At 42.7% G+C, this 25,783-nt stretch overlaps 1 protein-coding gene across 4 annotated transcripts in view; it reads right to left on the reverse strand.

Moving 5' to 3' along the window:
- MAP3K5 (mitogen-activated protein kinase kinase kinase 5) overlaps window positions 1-25,783 on the reverse strand; it is a 241,083-nt gene that overhangs the window by 25,695 nt on the left and 189,605 nt on the right. For all 4 annotated transcript variants that reach the window (XM_078370136.1, XM_035296827.3, XM_002747058.7 and 1 more), the window contains 7 exons: window positions 25,544-25,701; window positions 22,226-22,403; window positions 21,438-21,458; window positions 12,974-13,151; window positions 12,701-12,869; window positions 4,536-4,721; window positions 1,208-1,313 (listed from right to left, as the gene is read on the reverse strand). In XM_078370136.1, coding sequence (XP_078226262.1) covers window positions 1,208-1,313; window positions 4,536-4,721; window positions 12,701-12,869; window positions 12,974-13,151; window positions 21,438-21,458; window positions 22,226-22,403; window positions 25,544-25,701 — 996 coding nt within the window. The remainder of the gene's footprint in view (window positions 1-1,207; window positions 1,314-4,535; window positions 4,722-12,700; window positions 12,870-12,973; window positions 13,152-21,437; window positions 21,459-22,225; window positions 22,404-25,543; window positions 25,702-25,783) is intronic.

Raw genomic sequence — 25,783 nt, forward strand, 5'->3', positions numbered from 1 at the left:
ACAGATTTACAAGAAAAAAACAAACAAACCCATTCAAAAGTGGGTGAAGGATATGAATAGATACTTTTCAAAAGAAGACATATATGAGGCCAACAAACATATGAAAAAATGCTCATCATCACTGGTCATTAGAGAAATATAAGTCAAAACCACATTGAGATACCATCTCATGCCAGTTAGAATGGCGATCATCAAAAAGTCTGGAGACAACAGATGCTGGAGAGGATGTGGAGAAAAGGAATGCTTTTACACTGTTGGTAGGAGTGTGAATTAATTCAACCATTGTGGAAGACAGTGTGATGATTCCTCAAGGATCTAGAAATAGAAATTCCAGTTGATCCAGCAGTCCCATTATTGAGTATATACTCAAAGGATTATAAATCATTTTATCATAAAGACACAAGCACACGTATGTTCACTGCGGCACTATTTTCAATAGCAAAGACCTGGAACCAACCCAAATGCCCATCAATGATAGACTGGACAAGGAAAATATGGCACATATACACCATGGAATACTATGCAGCCATAAAAAAACGATGAGTTCTTTTCCTTTGTAGGGACAAGGATGAATCTGGAAACCATCATTCTCAGCAAACTAACACAAGAACAGAAAATCAAACAGCGCATGTTCTCACTCATAGGCGGGTGAACAGTGAGAACATGTGGACACAGGGAGGGGAGCATCACACACTGGGGTCTGTTGGGGGTGGCTAGGGGAGGGACGTCATGGGGTGGGAAGGTCAGGGAGGGATAACATGGGGAGAAATGTCAGATATAGGTGATGGGGGGATGGAGGCAGCAAACCACCTTGCCATGTTCTGCACATGTACCCCAGAACCTAAAGCACAATTGAAAAAAAAAAAAAAAAAGACAAGGAAACAAGTCTTCCTCACTCTTACTAAACATTTTGCTTGGTGTACCATTATCCATACTATATGTACTATTTGGTGTATTATATTTTCGTGACTACTATATTTCTTTTTTTTTTTTTTTGTGGGGGGAGGAAGGCAGGAAGGAGGGAAGAAGGACGGTAGGGAGGAAGCAGGGAGGGAGGGAGAGAAGGGAAGGAAGGAAATCTACATTTCTTTTCTAAAAAAGGTATTATGGTTTTAAAAGTACTAAGGAGATAACAGAAATAACAGATGAACAGTAATCTAAAATATCCAATCACTATATATGTGCAGAGTAATTAAATAGCGCTGACCTGGAACCAGGATGGTAATAGCTGTCTGCACTGCCTTCCGGATGATACTGTCTAATGCAAACATCCAGTGTGGCTTGATGTTATGATTCCGAAGAACTTTATTGACCTGGAGAGAGAGTGACATTTAGCCTACTTTAATTTTTAACTGCAAATAACCTACCTGATCCAAGCACTTGGATGAAGTTCCATTTATAAAAACTAAAAAGTTTCTTCACCTTGAATTACAAAGAATTTTTTATGTCACTGGTAAACAAAGTAAAAATTGCTACTTCAAATGAGTTTGGTGAGTCCCATGTAAGCAAGTAAGTAATTTAAGTAAAAGGAAGTCTGGTTCAAATGAGAATATTGCTTCTTTGGGACTCTAAGTCTGCAGTTTTTAGCTTTTATAATGTCTGCCGAATAGACGGAGGGAGGGGGTAAAAGAGAAAGGCAGGGTACAAGAGGCTTTAAATGAAAATAAAAGCTGTTCTTACTGTTCATTATTTTCAAGTATTATTAACTATTATTAAGATGGTTTTTTCATTTGTTTTGGAGACAGGGTCTTGCTCTGTCATCCAGGCTGGAGCACAGTGGAGGGATCATGGCTCACTGCAACCTGTGCCTCCTGGGCTCAAGCAGTCCTCCTGTCTCAGCCTCCCAAAGTGCTGGCATTGCAGACATGAGCCACCATGCCTGGCCATCTTAGCCATTTTTAAGTGTACGGTTCAGTGGCATTAAGTACACCCACATTGTTGTGCTCCCATCGCTGCCGTCCTTCCACAGAACTCTTTATCTTGCAAAACTGAAACTCTATACCCACTAAACAGTAAGTTCCCATTTCTCCCTCCCAAAAGCCCTGGCAAACCAGCATTTTACTTTCTGCCTCTTATAAATTTCACTACTCTAGCTACTTTCATGTAAGTGGAATTACAGTATTTGGCCTTTTGTGAATGGTTTATTTCACTTGGCATAACATCTCTAAGCTTCATTCATGTTGTAGCATGTGTCAGGATTTATTTCCTTTTTAAGCTTGAATAATTTCCCATTGTATATGTATATCATGTACATTCCCTTTCTAAAAACAACCTTTTAGCATAAAACTAAGACAAGCTCACTTAACGTTTGGGTTAACTCTAATGCCTGCTGGCTTACACAGACCTCTAAGAAAAGAGGCTATTTCCACAACAGGGCTCTGGTTAGACCCTTCAGAGTGTGTATGGTATGAATATGGAAGTAAAATTTTATTTAAATTCCAAAAATTTAATCACCATCCCCACTGTGGCTGGGGAGATGGTGACTCAGCCACAAATCCAGGCCAAGAGCTGGAGCTCCAATTGCTCATGTCTGTCCTGGGTCCATCTTCATCAATATCCCCTAGTTTGGAAAAGAGTCAGTTTGAGGACTTCCTCATAGTAGCTGCACAGGAAGTGAACCCTTGCTAGGTTCCCACTTGTCCTAGGAAATCCATCCAGACTGAGTTTGTCCTGGTATCTTTATCTCTTTAAAGAATTTACATGCTGGCTGGGCGCAGTGGCTCATTCCCTATAATTCCAGCACTTTGGGAGACTGAGGCAGGTGGATCACCTGAGGCCAGGAGTTCAAGACCAGCCTGGCCAAACATTGCAAAACCCCATCTCTACTAAAAATACAAAAATTAGCTGGGCATGGTGGCAGGCACCTGTAGTCCTGGCTACTTGGGAGGCTGAGGCGGGAGAATTGCTTAAACCTGGGATGGGGACGTTGCAGTGAGCTGAGATTGTGCCACTGCACTCTGGCCTAGGCGACAGAGGGAGACTCAATCTCAAAAAAGAAAAAAAAAATTTACAATGTACATGCTTATTTGGTGGAAGAGGAATCTGTTATAACCATGACCTGGAGACTCAATCTCAAAAAAGAAAAAAAAAATTTACAATTTACATGCTTATTCGGTGGAAGAGGAATCTGTTATAACCATGACCTGCTCCTCTCAGATCTTTATTACATAGCAAATTACAACATAGTGCTCATACTTTGGGCTCATTCTCATCTTGGACAGTGAATGAGCAAGAGTAGGTGTGTGTGTGTGTGTGTGTGTGTGTGTGTGTGTGTGTGTGTCTGACCTGGCCCAAGGCCCAGGAGTACAACTAAATAGCTCTCAGTTTGAATTCTACAGCAAACTTGCTTTCCAAGCTCTAGGCTAGAAGCCAAATGTGTGGGTAAGTGCAAATTAGCCAAATTATTTCACTCTATTTGCAGGCAGTTGGGTTTCCCTAGTTGCAGCATAAACATGCTTTTAGCGTTTAATATTAGTGATAGCCTTTGCCAGTTGCTTTAATTTTTATGACCTCAATCAAGTCAGGACTCTCGTCCCTGCCCACAATATAGCATAAACACCAAGTGGCTTACCCAGTGTCTCAAAAAATGCTAGTATTCAGAGAATGCTAGTTATTGAAGGATTCCAATTTGGCTTTAAATTGGGGATCATTTGATGTTGCAAATGAAATTGTCAAGATACCTTCTACATAGGAGCAATAGACATATAAGGGCTGAATTAATTTTTGGAATTTAAATAAAATTATACTTCCATATTTATACCACAAGCACCATCAATAACCCACTTATTTCAGTCTCCCACATCTTGTTAAGGGTCTTCTGGGGATGGCTTGAGGCTTTTTTGGCACTGAGTTCCACAGATAAGTCTCACCCAAGAATAACACAGAGCGTTCTGAATCCGTTTCAGAAGACCAGCTTCTGGTCTGTGTTGCATAGCAACTCAATTTTAGAGAGACGACTTCTCAGCAATCTCTCATTAGATCATGTGGTTTAATTTTTAATTAGTGATGCTCTGTACATTGAAGTATATTTCTGGCTAGGACAGAAGAGGTATTTACTAAACAAACATGTTAAAAATGTTCTTTATGAAAACTAGATAAACACTGGGGGAAAAAATTACCGGTTTGATTCAGCAGAGACCGTTTAAATCTGTACTGTCAAATTTTTCTCAATGGCCACTAGATGGCATTTCTCATGCAGCGTTAGAAAATGGATGACTAAAGTGTGTTACATTGCCAAAGTCATCAAAATAGTGACCCAACATAATTTCATAAGAACAAAGTTTAGCCATGGGAACTGTTTTGTTATTTTCCATGGTGACTTGGTTTTATGTGTTTTTTAATGTGGGAAATGTAAATGCACAAAACAGCAAATCAGATACTCAGAAGCACAGTGAGAGCAAATATCTCTCATTTTTCAACCAAAAAGAATCAAGTTCATTGGAATTTTTAAAGGAAAATAACGGAATTTATGTTTTCACTTATTTTTCTATCTAATTTTAGCATGTGGGAAAACGCTGGCAAAATATCATACTTACAGCATCTTGAAAACCAAAGAGCACCACCTGGACTTGGCTAATGCCGTGGCTGTCAAAGTCCAGCTCCAGTTTCAGCTTTGACAGTGTGGTGGCTATGATCTTTCGATCAGTGGATCTCACAAATTCTCTGAGGCTTGCAATGAGGGTTGTGATGTGTTCCCATTTTAGTTTTGGTTCTTCAGCCCCCTGTGAATAAAAACCAACAATCCTTCAGTCAATCTGTGCTAGAGAGACCAGCCATGGGAATCCCATCCCCATAACCCCTGTCCTTGCTTTTTTTGCTTTTGGTAGAGACAAGGTCTCACTATATTGCCCAGGCTGGTCTCAAACTCCTGGGCTCAAGTGAGCATTGTACCACTGCTTCCCAAAGTGCTGGGATTCCAGGCGTGAGCCATCATGCCCATCCAATTCCCACATCCCTTTCTGAGAAGAACTGGACTTCCAAATGTCTCCAAAGGAAAGACCATATTTTTAACTATATGGCTCCTCTTCACTCCTCCTACCTACACCATGAAATAATCAGAGAGAAAAGGCACCTGCCCCACATGCTGGTCAGTAGCCATAATATAGTCAGATAACAAAACTCTGTCCAAACAGACTGAGGCCATAAGATTCTTTCAGAAATTTTAATTGGGAACTGAAAAGAGACTTGGGCAATAAGCCATAGGATCTCAACCTGAAAGTCTGCCTAGAAAGAGAAGTCATAATATGGGGTCATGAATACGTCTAACCATAAGAAAGGAAGCAGAAGCAATGGAACTGAGAAAGACAATAGGGAGTGTATTCATTAATTTTCACACTGCTGATAAAGACATATCTTAGGGCAATTTATAAAAGAAAGAGGTTTAATGGACTTACAGTTCCACGTGGCTGGGAAGCCTCACAATCATGGCAGAAGGCAAGGAGGAGCAAAGGCACATCTTACATGGATGGTGGCGGGCAAAAAGAAAGAGCTTGTGCAGGCAAGCTTTAGAACCATCAGATCTTGTCAGACTCATTCACTGTCACGAGAACAGCACAGGAAACACCTGGCCCCATAAGTCGGTCATTTCCTACTGGGTTCCTCCCACAAAACATGGGAATTGTGGGAGTTACAATTCAAGATGAGATCTGGGTGGGGACACAGCCAAACCATATCAGGGAGGGAGAGGAGAAGTGGAGGAAAGCAGAAATGAGTACCAAGAGGGTCAATGGCAACCAAGCCAGAGAAAAGATATGCAAACTTCCTTGGGCTCATATTCTGTTTTCAGTGTCTGTGAGACTCAGCTAGGCACTATGATTGGAATGCCTTAAGAGTCTACTTCCCTTATTGCTATGTGTGTCTACCTACAACATGTCCTTGGTACTTCAGTTGTCCTTACAGTGTGTCAATTCCTTGCAACCAAGAGGGGCTAATCTCAAACTTCATTCCCGAAACTACTTCTTACCCATCAATAAGGCAATTGCTTATAAAAGAATGGGCTGATGGACCATTATATTATACTAAAATATATTACAATGTTCAAACAAATGTTCTCCCTCAAATTGAATTTTTCTTTTCTTTTTTTTTTTAAGAGACAGGGCTTCTCTTTGTCACCCAGGCCAGAGTGCAGCGGCGTAATCATAGCTCACTGCAGCCCCTAACTCCTGGGTTCTAGCTCTCTTCCCACCTCAGCCTCCTGAGTAGCTAGGAACTATAGGCATGTGTCATCACACTCAGATAATTTTTTTTTAACTTTTTGTAGAGACTGGGTCTTGCTAAGTTGCCTGGGCTGGTCTCAAAGTCCTGGGTTCAAGTGATTCTCCCACCTTGGCTTCCCAAAGTACTGGGATTATAGATGTGAGCCATTTTTTTTTTTTTTTTTAAACACAAAGTCTCAATTTGTCGCCCAGGTTGGAGTGCAGTGGTGCCAGCTTGGCTCACTGCAACCTCCGTCTCCCAGGTTCAAGTGATTCTCCTGCCTCAGCTTCCCAAGTAGCTGGGATTACAGGTGTCTGCCATCATGCCCAGCTAACTTTTGTGTTTTCAGTAGAGTCAGGGTTTCACTATGTTGGCCAGGCTGGTCTCAAACTCCTGACCTCAGGTGATCTGCCTGCCTCAGCCTCCCGAGTACTGTAATCCCAAAGTGCTGGGATTTTAGGCGTGAGCCACTGCCTGGCCCACATTGCTTCTTTAAGGAAGTACAGTAGGATATTATTTATTCCCATTTAACTTTAAGAAACGATCATGCTCATTTTTATTTCACACTGTACATTTTCTTACTGTATCATTAAAATTAAGATTCCTCAGCTGGGCTGTGAAAATTATAATTTCTAGGAGTCTATTAAAATAAAAAAGAAATGGACCATTGAGTTCTTTCTCTTAATATATTTTTGTTTGGAAGCTCGGTCTCAAGTTTATGTTTTCATGAGATAAGATTGTATTGAAAAGCTTGAAAGCTGTGGAAGGAGTATTTTAAAATCAGACTGGGAACCATTGTAAAGTTTGCTGGATTGTTTCCTTACCACAGACTAAATTGCATCCAAGGCAAAGATTCACAGGCAAAATCATAACACCATGAAAATATGTTCAAGGAAAAAAATATGAGTTATGCAGAAATTAGAAGCTTCTCTGAGTAAAAAATCAGTTACATGTTTGCAATAGTTCAAATAGTAAACTTGTTTTTTGACATTAACTTTGTTTTTACAACAGAAAAACACGTTGCTTCTGGTTTTTTGCCATGTGTGTCACTGGCCTACAAAGGAACACACTCTACTCTGGGAAATGTTTTCTATTCAGGCTTCTTCATCTACTTACATCATTGTTTATTTCTGTTCTGACTCCAGTCTCTCCATGTTAACTCATTCATGCGCCTTCAAAAACAAGCATCTTGGCTAGTGTCTGGTGAGCCCGACTCAGTGTCAGCACAGAGTAGACTGTATGCATTTCCTGCACTCCTAGTACCAGGGTGTGATGGTTAATACGGAGTGTCTACTTGATTGGATTGAAGGATACAAAGAAATGATCCTGGGTGTGTCTGTGAGGATGTTGCCAAAGGAGATTAACATTTGAATCAGTGGGCTGGGGAAGGCAGACCCCCGTTTAATCTGGGTGGGCACAGTCTAATCAGCTACCAGTGTGCCTAGAGTATAAGAAGGCAGAAAAATGTGAAAAGAGAGATTGGCTTAGCCTCCCAGCCTACATCTTTCTCTCATGCTAGATGCTTCCTGCCCTAGAATATGGGATTCCAAGTTCCTCAGTTTTGTAATTCGGACTGGCTCTCCTTACTCCTCAGCCTGCAGATGGCCTATTGTGAGACCTTGTGATCATGTGAGTTAATACTTAATAAACTCCCAAATGTAAACTCCCATACTATATGTTTAATATATACATTCCATTAGTTCTGTCCCTCTAGAGAACCCTGATTACTGCAAAGATGCTCTCTAGTTTTTATCCTTTAAACTTCTTTAAAAACCAGGAGTGGATTTCAGAAGGATGTTACAGATTAAAGCGTTATTCATGGTTTAAGGATTTGAGGACCTGATCAACATCTAGATTTGGTTTAGTTATAAAGTATAGGCTTAATGTAAATATGTATCTAGAAATAATACAATGACAAGAATTATTTCTATCTGATTGTAGAAAAAAGGAAATATATTAGATAACTACTTGATAATGCTTGATAATGATAACAATAACAGTTAACAGTTGTGGAATATTTTGTTATGATTTAAATCACTCACAATCTCAGTTAGCAACCTTATGAAGTTGACTCCACTATCATAGATGAGGAAGTTCAGGCTCTGAGAAGTTAACTAAGTTGCCCCAGTTGCACAGCCTTTAAGTGATGGAACCAGGCTTCAAACAGAGGGAAATCCAAGCTAAGCCCAAGCTCCTAACCATTATATTCTACTATCCCCATGACCTGTAACAGTAGCTGTCAACCTGGGTCTGAACCTGTTCGACCACTGAATCACCACTTGACGTCACAGGAAAGGATTCCCAACATCCTTAACAGCACAGTCAGAAGGACCCTCACCATCATGTGGCCATTATGGATTCGGCATGCAATTCTGATCAGCAGTTCTGGATTCTCACTGGTAGCTTCATGCTGGTGTACTAAGGCACGTCCTCTGATGGTTGCTTTTAAGATTTTCTTTCATTTCTCCTTTTACAGAGAACATTCAAATGGTACCTTAAAACTAGGAGGTACCAAACAATTGAATATGATTAACCACTCTAGCATTTAAGTATTCCAGCACAGTCATAGATGGTCGAGGCAGTCCTAGCCCTAATGGAGCTATGGTACAGCAACGAGACAACGAACAGACCCCAAACAAGCTGGCATTTTCTGTACTGGGAAAGCACATTCTTTGGGGGTGATTAGAGATTTAGGCAATTCCTGGGTTTTATGTGTTTCTGACCAAAATCAAGCATCTTAAAGGTCCACAAGAGAGCCCTTCACTCCACAGTGGCTAATGCTGATTTACTTTCCTTCTCCACCTCCAATGCCTCCCCACCACCCCACTGTATGTTTTTCCCAGCACTTGTCACCATTGGGCCTACCAGCAAGGCAGAGCAATGTGATGGTTAAAGCAAAAACTTCAGAGCCAAACTGCCTGGGTCCAAATCCTAACTCCATCGCTTAGGGCTGCATAATTCTGACAAACTGTTCAAGTCCTCTGTGTCTGTTTCCTCATGTGTAAAATGAGGATGATAATGGAACTATTAGTATAGTACTACTGTCATGAAGATTAAATGAGCACATTAAATACACATGGAATACTAACAATAGTACCTGGTCCAAAGAAAACGTTTGCTGTTGTTACTATACGTTTAACATACATATATATTTGTCTGTTTTTCTTCTGCTGCTAGAATGTCAACTTCAGAGGGATGCAGATCTTTTTGTTCGGTTCATCATGGTATCTCCAGCACTTAGTATAGTGCCTGGCCTCTGGCTGATACTCAGTAAGTATTTGTTGAATAAATGAATGAACTACAAGTACTGCCCAGCTTCTCTCTCCATCCAGCTTGGTTCCTCTTCTTAGGTCAACCCAGTCCTGTTCTCAGTCTTTGAATGACAACTGTGAGCCAAAGGAAAGCCCAGAGAAAAGGCTGATGGCTCGAGACTTCCTGTCTCCACTGCATCTCCCAGCACTGCCATGAAGCATGCACAACACCCATCCTCTCCCGACTCAGAGGCCAGCTCTCCTCACTCTAGAAAATCGTCTTGCTGGCCCTTGGAGTAATTGCTCGAGACAGCTTTCCTTTAGGACCCAAGTCAGGGTTTTTGAGAGTGTGTAGAAGATGCTCATTTCAGTTTTCCTCATACCAAGGCCCTGCTGGCACATATATGGCCTTTCAGCTCCTTCTATGAGATCTAAAGAGGTGGACCTTAGGGAATTCCTAAGGTGATGGAATGTTCAGCAAAGAAACATGGTGAGGTTCTCAAGACAGAGACAGGCTGAGATTGTTTAGCAAGAGCCAAGAGAAAGCTCTGCTCCATTTACATCTCAATAAAAGATGAGAACAGGTAAACTGTTGTACTAAGAGACTTTAAAAACTTCACTGGACTCCTCCAGCCCCAACCTTTTTGTAGCTATTTCCTCAGGACACAGGGAGGAAAGAAGCTATGTGCAGTAGTCCACAGTGATCATGAAGGACAGGTGGAGGCCACAGGCAAGGGAGGCAGGTGGATGATTTCCTGGTGTCCACTGAACTCAAAGAGGACAAGAAGTGTCATACCAGGTACTAAGTGTGTCTGTGGGAGGTTGCATCCATTAAGAAGCTTGGGGCTGAGGGAAATTCTCTTTTCTCCTGGTACAGATTTGGGAAGGGGATTATTCCTTGTATCTGTATGCAGAATTCCAGGGCGTACATTTTTCCAGTTATTATGGTTCTATGTCCTCTGAATTCATATGCTGAAGCCCTTAACTCTCAATGGGATGTATTTGGAGATAGGTCCTCAAAAGGGATACTTAGCGCCAAGTGAAGTCATCGGATGGGGCCCTGATCCAATTGAACTAATATTTCTGGTATCATATCAAAACAGAAGAGATGCTAGGGCTGCAAGTGCACTGGAAAAGACCATGTGAGTGCATAAGAAGGTGGCCATCTGCAAGCTAAGCAGACAGGCCACGGGAGAAACCAAACCTGCCAACCCCTTGATCTTGGATTTTCGGCCTCCAGAACTGTGATAAAATAAATTTCTGTTGTTTAAGCCACCCAGTATGTGATAGTTTGTTATGGTTGCTTGCTATAGTTTGGATGTGATTTGTCCTGCCAAAACTCATGTTGAAATTTAATGGCCAATGTAATGATATTGAGAGGTGGTAGAGTCTTCAAAAGGTGTTTGGGTCATGAGACTCATGAAGGGATTAATGCAATTCTCATGATATTGGGTTAGTTCTCAGGAAAGCGAGATGTCATAAAGTCAGTTGGCTCTCCTTGTCCCTCTCTTTTTTCCCCTCATGCCCCGCTGCCTTTCTACTTTTTGACATGAGTTGAAGCAGCACAAGGCCCTCACCAGATGTAGATGGGCCACCGGATCTTGGACTTCCTAGATCTCCAGAACCATGAGTTCAAATAAATCTTTTTTCTTTATAAACTACTCAGTCTCAGGTATTCTGTTATAGCAACAGAAAATGGACTAAGATATAGCCCTAGCAAACTAGTATACCAAGGAACGATAGTTTCGCTGACAAGCTTGGTGTTTTCAGAGTACATATGGCCTTCTAACCTATTATATACAGCAGATCCTCCAGTAACATTGTTTTGCTCAATGTTGCTTCATTATAACCTTGATGAGAAAAAAAAATTGATTCCTGGTAGGGGCCACTCTCTGTGTGGAGTTTGCACATTTTCTCCCTGTCTGTGTGGTTTTCCCTGAGTACTCTGGTGATATGGTTGGGCTGTGTCCCCACCCAAATCTCATCTTGAATTGTAACTCCCATAATCCCCATGTGTCATGGGAGGGACCCAGTTGGGAGGTAACTAAATCAAAGGGGAGGGTCTTTCCTATGATGTTCTCATGATAGTGAATAAGTCTCATGAAATCTGATGGTTTTATAAATGGGAGTTCCCCCACACTTGCCTCTTGCCTTCTGCTATGTAAGATGTGACTTTACTCCTCATTTGCCTTCCACCATGACTGTGAGACTTCCCCAGCCATGTGGAATTGTGAGTCAATTAAACCTCTTTCCTTTATAAATTACTTAGTCTCAGGTATGTCTTTATTAGTAGCATGGGCACAGGCTAATATAGTTTCTTCTGCATCCCGAAGATGTGCACATTAGGTTCATTGGTTTGTCTCCATGGTCCCAGTGTGAGTGACTGTGAGTGTGTGTGTGAATATGCCCTACAGTGGAATGGTGTCCTGTCCAGGGCAGGTGCCCAACTGGTACTGAGCTGCCAGAACAGATTCTGGCCACCCATGGCCCTGAACTGGGTGGGATAAGTGGGTAAATAGTTACCTTGTTTTTATTAATCTTTCTTAAATGTATATAGAGTTCACATTTATTTCAATATTGAATATTAGAAGAGTTTTCGTCTTTATTTAGGAGTTTGTCCATGTTTTTGTGACCAGAAATATGCCGTAGGAACTTAACTCTTCTTTATATCAATTAGCCTATGGTAAAACTGGTATGGTGATGTGTCATTTTGCTTAAGTCACAGTTTCCAAGGACCTATCAACTACATTAAGTGAAGACTTACTGCAATTTACTTCTCATTGCCCTTCACTTGCCATCTAAATATAGCCTCACAAGCTCAGGAGTTCTGTTGTATTTGCTGATGTTTCCCAAATGCTGAGAGGAGCAACTGGCAGGTAGCCTCATGCTAATGTCAGAATCAGCAACTCACATGGCTCAGTGCATGTTTACTGATGGAATGAACAAACAAATGAATGAAGAGTAAAAGAGGCTTGTAGGAACTAGTTGGAATGTCACCAATGTGAAAAATTTGCTTCTTAAAAATAGTTACGTTCAAAAATGCAGTGAAAAAATTGTTTTCCTATGTTTATATTAACATATTTCCTAACGTATGGGTTTACTTTCTTTTTCCCTTGGGGTAGGTTTGTTTATCATCATGAGCAGTACAGCTTCCTCCCGCCTTTCACGTCATCTGTGGCTGCTGCAGGCGGTTAGGACATAGGTAAAATACGCAAGTAAAGGTTGGGAAATGAAGCACCTGGGAGTGGGTTTACCTGAGCTAAAGATTCCATCAGGTTTCTCACAATTTTGTCTTGGTCTTCTGTCAGGATCCTGTGAAGGGTGGCTCGCCTCTCACTGTCCTTCCTCAGCATGAAGAATCCGGAATCTTTTTCTTCAGGGGAAGGGGGAGCACTGTGATCTTCAAAATTCTCGTCTGGAATGCTGAGAAAATTTATGCTGCATAAATCACAGTTTCCTTTATAAAATGACACACTTACCAACATACTTCTCTCGCCCCGCTCGCCCCGAGTAAGTCAGGTCTTTACCCCAAAAAGAGTGTCCGAATTCCCTTTACATCTCTTTCTCCACAGGATTTGGCTCTTGTTTTGAAAGAGAAGGGGTCCACTTTCAACTCCGTGTCAGGTGAAACTGAGCCGTACTCACTGCTGCTGCTGGTGTCCTCCACCAGCACAGGTACCGGCAAGGATATACTCCTGAGATATTCTGCTTGTGATAAGAGGAAGGAAAAGGTAATTGATGCTTTAAAAATGTACACATACTGAAACACCCATTGAAAGAGACCCATATTCTTTGCCAAATATCTTGTTTCAATGAGCAGCATAATTATGCTATGAAAGGGGATGGTTATGTGTTATGACTGCCCCCCTTGCTCAGCATAACCCATACAGTGGGGCAGCCAGGAAAGGGCCCCCCAGGCCCTGGGAGGGATATCTCCAGTGTATCAAAACAGTCAAGGAAGCACCAGGCTCAGCGGGTCTGATCCCCTCATTTTTGCTGACAACTATTTCTATTTATGGGTCTCAGTTTTCATATTTATAAAATTCAAGGTCAGATTGATCATCTTTAAGCCTGTTCTTCAGGGGCTTAAGGGTCTATGTTAGCATCTCGGGGCTGCCTTGGTTGGGATGAGTGAGTGGGATGCTGTAAGTCTAGACCACAGGTTCCAATCCTGTTTTACCTGAAACCAGAGCAAATATGATGACTGTCATATGTCACAGTTCTGCATAAGGATTCATATAAAAACACTAAAAACAAATTTTGGAAACAGATGGACTAGAGGATCTCTTAGGTCTTTCCTGGTTCTCAGATACTATGATTCTCCAGCAGACATGAGTTCTTCTTTGTTTGGATGGAGACTGAGATGGTGGAGTTGCCTATATTTCCACAAACATTGATTTTAAAGAAAGTAGTTTTTGCCAGAAACATCTTTAACAAACACACATCCTAAAGCTACAAAAGTCTTTTAATAAAGAATGAAGGTATAAAATTATAGAAAAGGAAATCCACTGTTGTCTGGAATCTCCTTTTTACTGAATTTCTCTTGGGCTGAACTGAATCAACTGCCCTGATCTTAAGGATAGCAGGGGACTCCTGACATTGGTTTCAGCTGTAGGGAGAAAGAGGGACGTATAAGCTTCCAGGAACAGCTGACTTCGGGGGAAAACAACTTCCTGGTCAGTAACTGGAAAGTGTCCCCAGGATGAATGGTTGACTTATCTGCTGTTATTTAAATAGTTCTGTAGCTGAATCACTAGAAGGCAGGAGGCAAGATGAAGCCACAAAGAGTTGCTGGATGGACCAAATATAGTACCAGTATGCAAATGATATGTGGCAGGGGAAATGCCTGGCATGTAGTGTTGCCCCAATATTCCTGACCATGGAGTCCCTTTATTCTGGAGCAGCTCATGGGCCTTGCATTTCGTGGACCATATTTTAGACAGCGCTGCTACAGCAGGAAGGAAATGGGTGACCTCTTCTTTGCTGATAATAGTAAGGCTGTCTGAGAGAAGAAAGGTTTGTAGGGGCCCAAACACCGAACTACTTGTGAGTCATTCCTGGGGAAAGTCAAGGTCTATAGTGTGCCTCATTTCACTTTAGAGATAACATCAGCTCTATCAGGTGGGGGGGGGAACAGATTTCAGAACAGAAAAAAACAGCTGCTTGGGAGAAACAGTTTCACTGATATGAGATGTGAAGCCCCTAAAATTAAATGTTGCTGATGGAAGAATACAGCTAAAGGAAGATCTCTTGGCTTTACTGAGTAGCCAGTCTCTTTATATGAAGGATACGGGCTGCATGCAGCGGCTCACACCTGTAATCCCAGCACTTTGGGAGGCCGAGGTGGGTGGATCACCTGAGCTCAGAGTTTGAGACTAGCCTGTCCAACAGGGTGTAACCCTGTCTCTACTAAAAATACAAAAATTAGCCAGGTGTGGTGGCAGGTGCCTGTAAGCCCAGCTATTTGGGAGGCTAAGAAAGGAGAATTGCTTGAAGGAGGGAAGTGGAGGTTGCTGTGAGCCAAGATCCCACCATTGCACTCCAGCCTGAGTGACAAGAGCAAAACTCCGTCTCAAAAAAAAAAAAAAAAAAAAACAAGGGGTGGAACTCACTGCTGATCCTTGAGCTTTGGAGAGAGTTTCTTCAACAGCCCATCTTTATGAGATGCACGCCACACTCAGAAATGGAGGTGTGCATCATTCATAGTTCAGAGACAAAATTGTTTTTTGGGAGTAAAGAGATTAAATCCTATCTAGAATAGTACCAGAGGAGGCGCTCCTATCATGTGTTTCTCTGTGTGTGTGTGTGTGACACATGTATGTGTATCTAAAGAAGAGAGGGAGTAAGGACCTGAATTATCCTGTATTTTGGCTTTTTGGTCATATCATGTGGTTTGACTATCCAGTAATGAGAGGGCTTGTGTCATACCTGTGAATTTTAACGTTGCTGTGACTACCGACTGCCTAAAAGGAGGCCTAATGAGGTAAAACTGTATATGTCTTTTTAGGATGGAACCCAGTGCCTGTCACTATGGCTCATTAAGGAAATAAAGGGACTTATAGATATTCTGCATGCTCTATGTGCAGAGCCCCGATTCCCTCCTTGGCTTGATTTTATTTTTATTTTTAAGATGGAGCCACAATCTTTTGCCCAGGCTGGAGTGCAGTGGCTCAATCTCAGCTCACTACAACCTCCGCCTCCTGGGTTCAAGTGATTCTCCTGCCTCAGCCTTACCAGTACCTGGGATTACATGTGTGTGGCACCATGCCTGGCTAACTTTTGTATTTTTAGTAGAGATAGAGTTTCGCCATGTTGGCCAGGTTGGTCTTGATCTCCTGAAATCAAGTGATCCGCCTGCTTCAGCCTCCCAAAGTGCTGGGATTACAGGTGTGAGCCACTGCACCCAGCCTGCTTGATTTTAAATGAATGAATCGGATTCTAGATTGAGCTCCCTTCTCTGTTAGGCACATGCGTTCATTCATCCAACATACAGTTGCGGATCACTGACTATTTGTCAGGTAGCCAGCAGGACTTGCTGATGGACTGGTGTGAAGGGTATGAAAAGGAAGACTCAAAAGTGACCCCAAAGTAGAATTCTGGCCCAAGAAACTGAATGGATGCATGTAGTACTTATATACTAAGATGAGAAATAATACAGGCCAAAAAGGAAAGCACTTTTTAGTGGATAAGGGGTGTTATTTGATAGCTCAGTTTGAAAAATGAAGAAGGCAACTGGGGGGGCCGGGCACGGTGGCTCATGCCTGTAATCCCAACACCTTGGGAGGCCGAGGATCACCTGATGTCAGGAGTTCGAGACTAGCCTGGCCAACATGGCAAAACCCTGCCTCTATTAAAAACACAAAAATTAGCCTGACATGGTGGTGTGTGCCTGTAGTGATGGATACTCAGGAGGCTGAGGCAGGAGAATCACTTGAACCCAGGAGGTGGAAGTTACAGTGAGTCAAGATCATGCCACTGCACTCCAGCTTGGGTGACAGAACAAGACTCCATCTCAAAAAAAAGAAAAGAAAGGCAATTGGATATGAATTTGGAGCTCAGAACACTGGGCTAGATAGACCCTCAGCAGCCTACTGGCTGGAGATGGTGTTTAAAGGATGACATAATTTGGGGAAAGATACAAAGACAGCATAGACCCAGCCCTTAAGAATGCCAGTATTTAGAGGAAAAGAAGAGGGTGAACAGGCAGCCAAGAAGAGTGACAAGGAGCCACCATGAAGTTGGAGGAAAACAGAGAAAATGAGGTGTCCTGGAAGCACACACAGGAGAGGGCGAAAGTAAGAAAACGGTCATCCAGGCCGAGGGCCACTGAGAAGTTGAGTAGGCTGGGAAAAGTACTTGTTGGATTTGGCTAAAGAAATCTCATTATACCTTGGCCAGAGAAGGTTCAGTGATCATGCGGAAGGGGAGATGCTACATGGGTGGGAAGGAAGAGGTGGAGATCTGGAGACACTGTACTTGAAGACAGAAAGCTGTGATGGGGGGCAAAAACATGGTGGCGCCAGCCAATGAGGCCACTGTAGATCAGGGGAAGGACCGGTTTAGGAAAGAAGACACTACAGCATGTGTATATGGAACACAATGGGAGAGGCAGAAGCTCGAGGAGTCACGGGGGGGTGGGGGAGGTGTGAGATCCAGGACCCAACTGTGGGGGACTGGCCTTTTGCAGGAAAATGGATGTTTTCTCTGTTGTAAGAAGTGGAAAGAGCGAGACTGCTGAGACAGATCGCTTTATATGTTTGTGGTGGAAATACAATCAAATCCACGCCTGAGATTTCTAGCTTCTTAAGTTATGAAGATTTCCAGGCAAGTGAGAATGCGTAGTGCCTTTCTGTGTCACTGTAAAAGGAAGAAGCTCAAGTATAACTATTTCCAGCAGAGCATGGTGAGTTTCCAGATACCACAGAGGTTACAAGTTCCTTGACATCAGCTCATACGCGTGAGTGATGGGACCCCAGGCTGCAAGAGAGGAGCCTGGCAGGCCTTCCACTCATGGGCAGCCTTACTGCTGTCTCAACAGGAATTAAGAAGCCCTCCACTATAGGGCTATCCATGAAGAGTCTAAAAGAGGCTGAATGAGACTCTCTGAGGATAGGACATGTCAAAGATCTGTCTCTAGGGAGACGATTCTTATTGGCCTATTCCAGGGCCTGATGGGAAGGGGTGTGAGCCCCAAAGGGATGGCTTTACCAAGAGGCCAGGAGAATAGAATAGGCTGGAGTCAGGAGGAGTGACAGGCCACTCCACGGACTCTAGATTGTTGGGAGCTCCTGTCTATGGAAGGGAGGTAGTGTGACCTTTAAGGAATTAGATACATTCCTGCCTTGGGAAAGTGGGGATCATCTGAAGGGTGAGGTGGCCTCAGATCCTAACAGCTATTCATGATGACTAGGGATCCTCATGGTTCCCTTCTCCTAACAGTTGAGGAACAAAGTCTGGCCATAACGCAGAGTCTCTTAACGGGTCATCCTGCCTCCAGTCTCCAACTGACCAAACACAGAATAATGGTTCTCACACTGCAGTGATTACAAGAATCATTTAGGTTTACTTAAAAGTACAGAATTCCACCTTGCACCTCCATATTCTGAGAAGGGCCAGGCATCTTAATTTTTAAGAAGCATCGCAAGAGATCCATGCGGGCAGGATCTGGGACCATCTGAGGCATGGCTATATTCCTAGTGCCTCGTGCCTACGTTCTAGTGCTAAGTGCACAGGAGAGGATTAAAAATGTTATGGAATAACTGTTATTAAATAAACCATCCTCACAAAGCTATGGGAATGATCCATCAATAGCTTCACTGTCCAATATGGTCGCTACTACCTCCCTAGGGTAATTAATATTAATATTTAAATAATAAAAATTCAGTGCCTCAGCTGTGGTAGCCATGTTTGGAGTGTCTAATCACCACATATAACTAGTGGCTCACGTATTGGACAGGGCAGATACAGGACATTTTTCTTATTGCAGAATCCTGGGTCCAGTGCTTGTCTGTATTATTTCAGATAAAAATGTTCCCTGGCTCTCCACCCATCCTCGCTGATTCCTTAGCATTTTGTAAGGAGCGCTTTGGGATCTGGGCCTGCTCCCCACTCCAGCATCACCCCTCCCCTTTTACTGTAAGCACCAGTGCTGCTGAGCCAGCAAGTCTCCCTTAACTCACAGTAAAGTTTCACACATCCTGCCATTAACTCATGCAAGGAGTGGCCTCACCTGGCTCTCCACTCCCCATCTACCTGTTAAGTTCACATTCGTCCTGACTTATCAGGTGCACCCCACTGGAAAGTCTGCCTTGAAACAGCATTCTCAGACTGACTTCAATCACTTTCTCTCCCTTTTGACTCCTTTAAACGGACTAAACTATGCTATAGTAGAGATGATTTTTTCCAGTGTTTCCCTCCTAGAAGGTCAATGGCTCTTTAAAATCAGGAACTCTGTCTTTATCATCTGTATACATCCAACTGCCTACCACATTTCCCATGCACATGGTAACTGTACAATTAATATTTAGGTTAAAGTGAATTACTTAAATCTCTGGGTCTGTGTGTGGCCAAGGGAGAACAGTCAGGATGAGACAAGTCATGTCTCTCTCTAAAGGGGAAGGGGGGTCTCATCATCACCACCCTCTTACTCTCCTCTGGAGGGAAGCCAAGTGCAGTTATGGGAGGTAGAGAACCTTCAGTGGGCCTGTATCCTAGCCAGAAACACATATGTGACCTATAGAAAGTACCTGGGGAAGGAAGAGGCCTGTTATCTTGTATTCATCTAGAAAGAGAGTCAGACTAGCTAATTGTTTCAATTAACATGAGGCATGCCATTTTCTGTAATACCTGGGAACAATCAAATGGGATTGTAGGCCAGGCATGATAGCTCATACCTGTAATCCCAGCACTTTGGGAGGCCAAGGTGGGTAGATCACTTGAGGCCAGGAGTTCAAGACCAGCCTGGCCAACATGGTGAAATCCCATCTCTACTAAAAATACAAAAATTAAGCATGGTGGCGGGCACCTGTAGTCCTAGCTACTCAGGAGGCTGAGGTGGGAGGATCACTTGAGCCTGGGAGGTGGAGGTTGCAGTGAGCCGAGATTGTGCCCTGCACTCCAGCCTTGGACTCCACCTCAAAAAAAAGGTCGTGGGGCGGATTTTAGCTCCAAGTTTGGTTACCATATCTGCCTTTCTCTCCTAAGGAGGAGAGAAAAGAGTCACATCATCCAGGCAATGATAGTGCTTTAGCTGAGAGTCTGAACAGTTTAATCATGCGGGGAATTGGGGACTATCCCTTTTTCTAGGCCCAAGTCCCTGTGTGAGCATAAAGGGCAAAAAGGCAGTGGGAACTGACTGTCCAGAGTTCAGCAGGTTTATACCTTCCATCTCAGGCTCACTCCAAGGCACATGGTCACTGAGAAGACATGGGCAAAAATGCCCACTTAAATGATCTCTCTCTCGCCCCCTCGCCCCCCACCCCCCGGCTCTCTCACATGCACACTCTTGCCAAGTGTGTACAGTTGAGTTCACAGAAGTTAAATGTGTGTGTGTGATGGGAACCTATTCCCTGCGAACAAAATTCAAGCCATGTGGAAGGGATAAAACAATCATGGATTAAACTTCTGGGCACAGCTCCAAGGCTCTTTTAGGATATTATTTTATTTCATTCTCAGAACCAAATCTGCGAAGTAGGTAATGTTACCAGCATGGAATGACAGAGGAAACAAGCAAATTGCTGCATGGCCCATATTTAGAAAGTGGGTCAGTGGGATCAGAACCTACTTCTGTGTAATTCTGAAGTCAGTGCCCACATTAGGACACCAGAGCCAGGCTGGTCAGAAGGTTGCCAAGCACTGCAGGGCCGACCTTGTGACAATGCAAGGCTGCTTCTGGAGCCCAGGCTGTCATGGAGAAAAGAGGTTAGGGGAGGTACAGGTGTGTGCCTTTCCTCTTCTCAGAGTTTCCCTAGATTCTCAGAATGGAAGAAATGGAAGAAGGAAAAGTGGAGAGGCTGTACCCGGGAAACCCCAATTAACAGGCCTCTACTCTGGGCCGACTGGCTTTGGGACATCTGAGGAACCCGCAAAACCTGCCCCTGGCCTGCAGAACCATGCCCAATGAATGAACATTAAGCCCCCTGAACTAATGGATCGACTTAGGAAAACCTAAACACCATGTTGTTTGTTTCTTTTTATTTTTGAGAAAGGGTCTCTCTCTGTCACCCAGGCTGGCATGCAGTGGTGCAATCACAGCTCACTGCAACCTCCGCCCCCAGGTTGACTCAATCCTCCCACCTCAGCCTCCTGAGTGGCTGGGATCACAGGCATGTACCACTACACCCAGCTATGTTTTTGTATTTTTAGTAGGGATGAGGTCTCACCATATTTCCCAGGTTGGTATTGAATTTCTGAGCTCAAGTAATCCACCCACCTCCCAAAGTGCTGAGATTACAGGTGTGAACCACCACACCCAGCCTATGTTCATTTCTTTATTATTCTTTGAAATGCTTTAATGGATCTTCCTAGAGCAAATCTACCTTCTCTACCTTCCTAGTTAAGATCCGAAAAAGCCAAAGTTAGAAAACAAAGGCACAATTAACTCCTGGTCACTAAAAATAGAATGCATCACCCCAAAGATGACAGAGGAAGGTACCTGGCATTGAAATTTTCCACAAGAAATCCATTAGGCAAACAACTGGCTCCTAGATAAGGAAGCATTTACTTCACTCAAATTGAAGATGTCAAAAACACAGTCACCATCTTGCTTTCAGGAAGAAAAAATTTAAGCCATCCCCACTCATGAAAGAGAAAAAATGAGGGATTTCCAAAGGAATGAGCCCAGTCAGGCCTATAGCTACACGCATCCCTATATTACCCAGAAGGCCCCATGTCAGCTGGGAGCAGAGGATGAGGCTACTTGATGGGAAGTCTGGAGTTTATCACACGAGACTCCAGGTCTCGGCTCAATGGGCAAAGTAAAAACAAACTCACCGTTTGATCCCGCTGAAAGAGCTGTGGAAAGAAAGGCAAACAGCTATGAATAAGCACATGCTGGGTTTGTTGTTAACTGAGAAATCAACAAAAAGCGAATGCCTGAAATGGGATCAATGTCCTTTCCAAACATTCAATCTGCCCGTTCTCATCCAATATAAACACCAAAAAATGCCAAGAACAATTGGAACCTTTACTTCTTTTTTTTTTTTTCTGAGTTATAGACAATTATTGCAAAAATGTAATGTACTTATATTTTTACACTGCTGTTTTCTTTGTAGCTGGCAACCTTTGCTCTCTTTCTTTTTTCTTTCTTTCCTTTTTTTGGGGTATAATTATTCAGAAGTCTATACCCTAAGGGGCAGCAGGTACTTTCTATCACCTAAAGTTAAAAGAACATACTACCTACAGGGCTTGGAAATTCAACAGCTCTATAATGGCTCTGTAGCCCATTTGTGGTGATCTGGGGTTTCAGCTCTAAAAGCCAAATTTAACCCCTCTTATACTTGAACCTTAATATCCACAATGCTAGACTGATATAGATGTTGACATATTAACTACCTACTATGTGATTGAAGACTGTTACTCATTAGGTACCAGCATTTGTGAAATTGATGGAACACAGCTCTCCGATACTAGAACCAAAAGCCTGAGAACACTGTGCTAATATTTATGCCAATTTCCAGTGATAACTGTAAACAGGTTAGTTTACTTCTGGAAAATTCTTCCATCTTAAAAGCTTGGGATTTAGGGACTCAGACTATATCCTCTTCAAAGCAACCACATACCTGAAAGCTTAGGTTGTGTTTTTTTCTTTTTGCTTGAAACTTTTAAAAACTCATCAACAAGCAAGTCGTTAGCACAGGCTCTCTTGTCAGGGTCTGGTTCAAAACATTTCAGTATGAATGCCTTGGCCTCTGCAGACATGGACTCTGGGATCTCAGGGTGGACTTTAAACATCCCCACCTAAGACATCATAAATATAAAATATAAAAAGTTCACTCTTCTAAGTGAACAACACCTCAGCACCTGAACCTCAGCTCCCACAACTTGATCCCCCAATGCAACGAGATCCTTTATCATACAACATAAACTCATAGCTTTTCTTAAAGGGAAAGAAGACGTGTACTGTGGATTATAGAAGGTCTACAGAGTGCCTTTGTACCTTTACAAATGGCACAGGCAGAATAATTGGTTGAAGAAAGTAGATAGCACTATGGAGTAATAATTTAGTCCTTCAAAGCTTTAGAACACATTGGAACACTGGAAAAAGGATTTTTTTTTTAAGAGAGGGTCTCACTCTGTTGTCCAGGCTGGAGGGCAGAGTGGTGCGATCTTAGCTTACTGCAGCCTTGACCTCCCAGGCTCAAGAGATCCTGTCACCTCAGCCTCCTGAGTAGCTGAGACTACAGGTGCATGCTACCACGCTTGGCTAATGTTTTGTATGTTTTATAGAGACAGGATTTTGCCACGTTGCATAGACTGGTCCAAACTTCTAGGCTCAAGCAATCCACCCACCTTGGCCTTCCAGGTGCTGGGATTACAGCATGAGCCACCATCCTCAGCCACTGAGCTGAGACCACTGAGTTGCTCACAATAGCTAAGTGCTAGGCATTGTGCTGGGATTTTTCCACTTAAGAATCTCATCAAATCCTTCCAACAATCCAGTGGGTTAAATATTTTCCTTGTTACACCAATCAGGAAAATAACACTTAGAAGGGATGAGGTGACATAGTTAGGAAAAGGAAGATCTGGGATTTGAACTTGAATTTGTTTGGATTAAAGCCTATGTTCTTTTCCCTATTACATGATTTGATTTGTGACTATCTTCTCTGTCTCAAATCACCTACATCAAAAGTGATATTTAAAAGCACTTTAAAATTAAACAAACAATATTTTTATAACAATTCAAATTTACTTCTTATTGCTGCTATTCTAAAAAAATTAATGGTATTTTCATTTTTTAGTACAAAGCTAATTTTCAAAAGCAATCCTTTTGTTCTTATATAGCTTATGTAAATTCATTGTTATGTAAACAATATATAATTATTTGTAAGAATTATATAGCCTATACTATGTGTCAGACACAGTTCTTAGTACTTGGTACATTTTACCTCATTGACACCTCAACAGACTATTAAAAGGTACGTTTTTTTTTTTTTTTAAAGATGGAGTCTCACTCTATCACCCAGGTGGGAGTGCAGTGGTACAATCTCGATTCACTGCAAACTCCACCTCCCTGATTCAAGTGATTCTCCTGCCTCAGCCTCCTTGGTAGCTGGGATTACATACAGATGCCTGCCACCATGCCCACCTAATTTTTTTTTTTTTTTTTGGAGAGACAAGGTTTCCTCATGTTGGGTCAGGCTGGTCTTAAACTCCTGGCCTCAGGTGATCTGCCCACCTAGGCCTCCCAATTTACCAGGATACGGGCATGAGCCACCATGCCCAGCCGACAGGTACTGTTTTTATCCCTATTTTATAGATGAAGAAACTGAGGCATGAGTAGGTTAAATAATTTGCCCAAAGTCTCAAGTATCTTGACCATGTGGGAGCTTGGATTCACACACTGTAAAATCAAGCACGGGCCAGAGTCCATGTCATGTCCTCTCTCTTCTGTGCACAGCTTAGACTGGCCTAATGTGACAAAAACACATGGTACAATAATCATTGCATTCATGAATTATAAAGCAGCATTTATGATAAGTCCTAGACATTGGAGAAAACCTGAAAGACTGGGCAAGAAGAGAAAGACATCCACTGATGGCAAGAAAGGCACCTCTCTTGGCACATGTCACTGCTCGTTCAGGCTTGGTCACACTACTAATTTTTCTACCAGCAGTGCCCTGTCAGAATGTCTTCAAGCTTAAAGCCAAGCTCTGCACAAAAGCAGAAAGCCTGTAACAACACATGGCCCCGCACAAGAGGCTGTGCACAGATGGAATAAGGGCTAGAAACACGGCCTGCAGCAGGGAGAGGAATAGCAATTACCATCAAAGTCCTCTCGGGCTGAGCTTGTGGGCTCATGCCTGTAATCCTAGCACTTTGGGAGGCCAAGGCAGGTGGATTGCCTAAGCTCAGGAATTTGAGACCAGCCTAGGCAACATGGTGAAACCCTGTTTGTACTGAAATACAAAAAATTAGCTCGGTGTGGTGGTGTTGTGCCTGCAATCCCAGCTACTCAGGAGGCTGAGGCATGAGAATTGCTTGTACTCGGGAGGCAGAGGTGACAGTGAGCTGAGATTGTGCCTCTGCACTCCAGTCTGGGTGACAGATCGAGACTCTGTCTCAAAAAAAAAAAAAAAAAAAAGTCCTCTGCCTTGGATTCCACAGGGGAGAACAAAAAACAGTAAAAAAAATTTTTTTTTAAGTTCTCTGCCTGAAAGAATAGGAGACATGTGAGTTTTACTTCTTGGGAAGCATGTTTCCATTTCAAACTTCCTGTTGGCCTGGCAGTGGGGCAGAAGGCCTGCAGGGACTCAAGAGACAGGTCATAGCCATGCCCAATCCCCAGATTCCAAAATGCTGGCACCTGTGGTCTCACAGGCATATTTCTATGATCAGGTGCCTCTTCCTACAAAAGGTGGGGCTTCTTCCTACCCCCATAGGAGTGACTGATTGGCAAATTAACAAGCTAGAGGAGTACCTATATGAAGACTGATTTACTTAAAACGGTAATTATGCTCTTTTTTTTAAAAAATGAAGCCTTCAAATTATTGTGGTAGAGAAGTAAAGGAAATTATTAACTTTGATTTAATTACTAAATGAGTAAAAAAAAAGTTCTTAGATCCTCCTCCATGGAAAATTTTGACTGTTCCCCAAAGAACTTAAATCATTTTCAGTAGAGGCATGTGTTATTTATACTGTGTGGTTAAAAGGTGGGCAATAGAAGTTACATCGAATCTCACTTTATAGCTGAGAAAACTAAGGCACAGCGAGATCCACTGTGTGAGGCATGGGCACTGACTCTAACGAGAGAGAATCTTGACCTTCAATGTGGTCTCAGTTCATGTTTACTTAGCTCCCTTTATCTAATAAAAATGACACAGACATAGAACACCCAATAGCTACTTATCCATTTGTTTTTAAGATAAATGAAATGAGACCTTGAACATAGCTGCTTGAGGTTCTCCCAGTTCATAAAATGGGGGTTTTCCTGTGGCCATTTCAATGATTGTGCAGCCCAGAGACCAGATGTCTGCTGCCTTTCCGTAGCCTCTTGGTCCTTTGTCTATTATTTCTGGTGCCATATACTGGAGGGTACCTGGAAATAATTCAAACACATTTCCCCATTTTAATAAGATAAAACAGATGGATATCTAACGGCAGTTTCAATTTTTTTAACA

The sequence above is a fragment of the Callithrix jacchus genome, chromosome 4 (genome assembly GCF_049354715.1).
Source record: "Callithrix jacchus isolate 240 chromosome 4, calJac240_pri, whole genome shotgun sequence".
NCBI classification, from domain to species: Eukaryota; Metazoa; Chordata; class Mammalia; order Primates; family Cebidae; genus Callithrix; species Callithrix jacchus.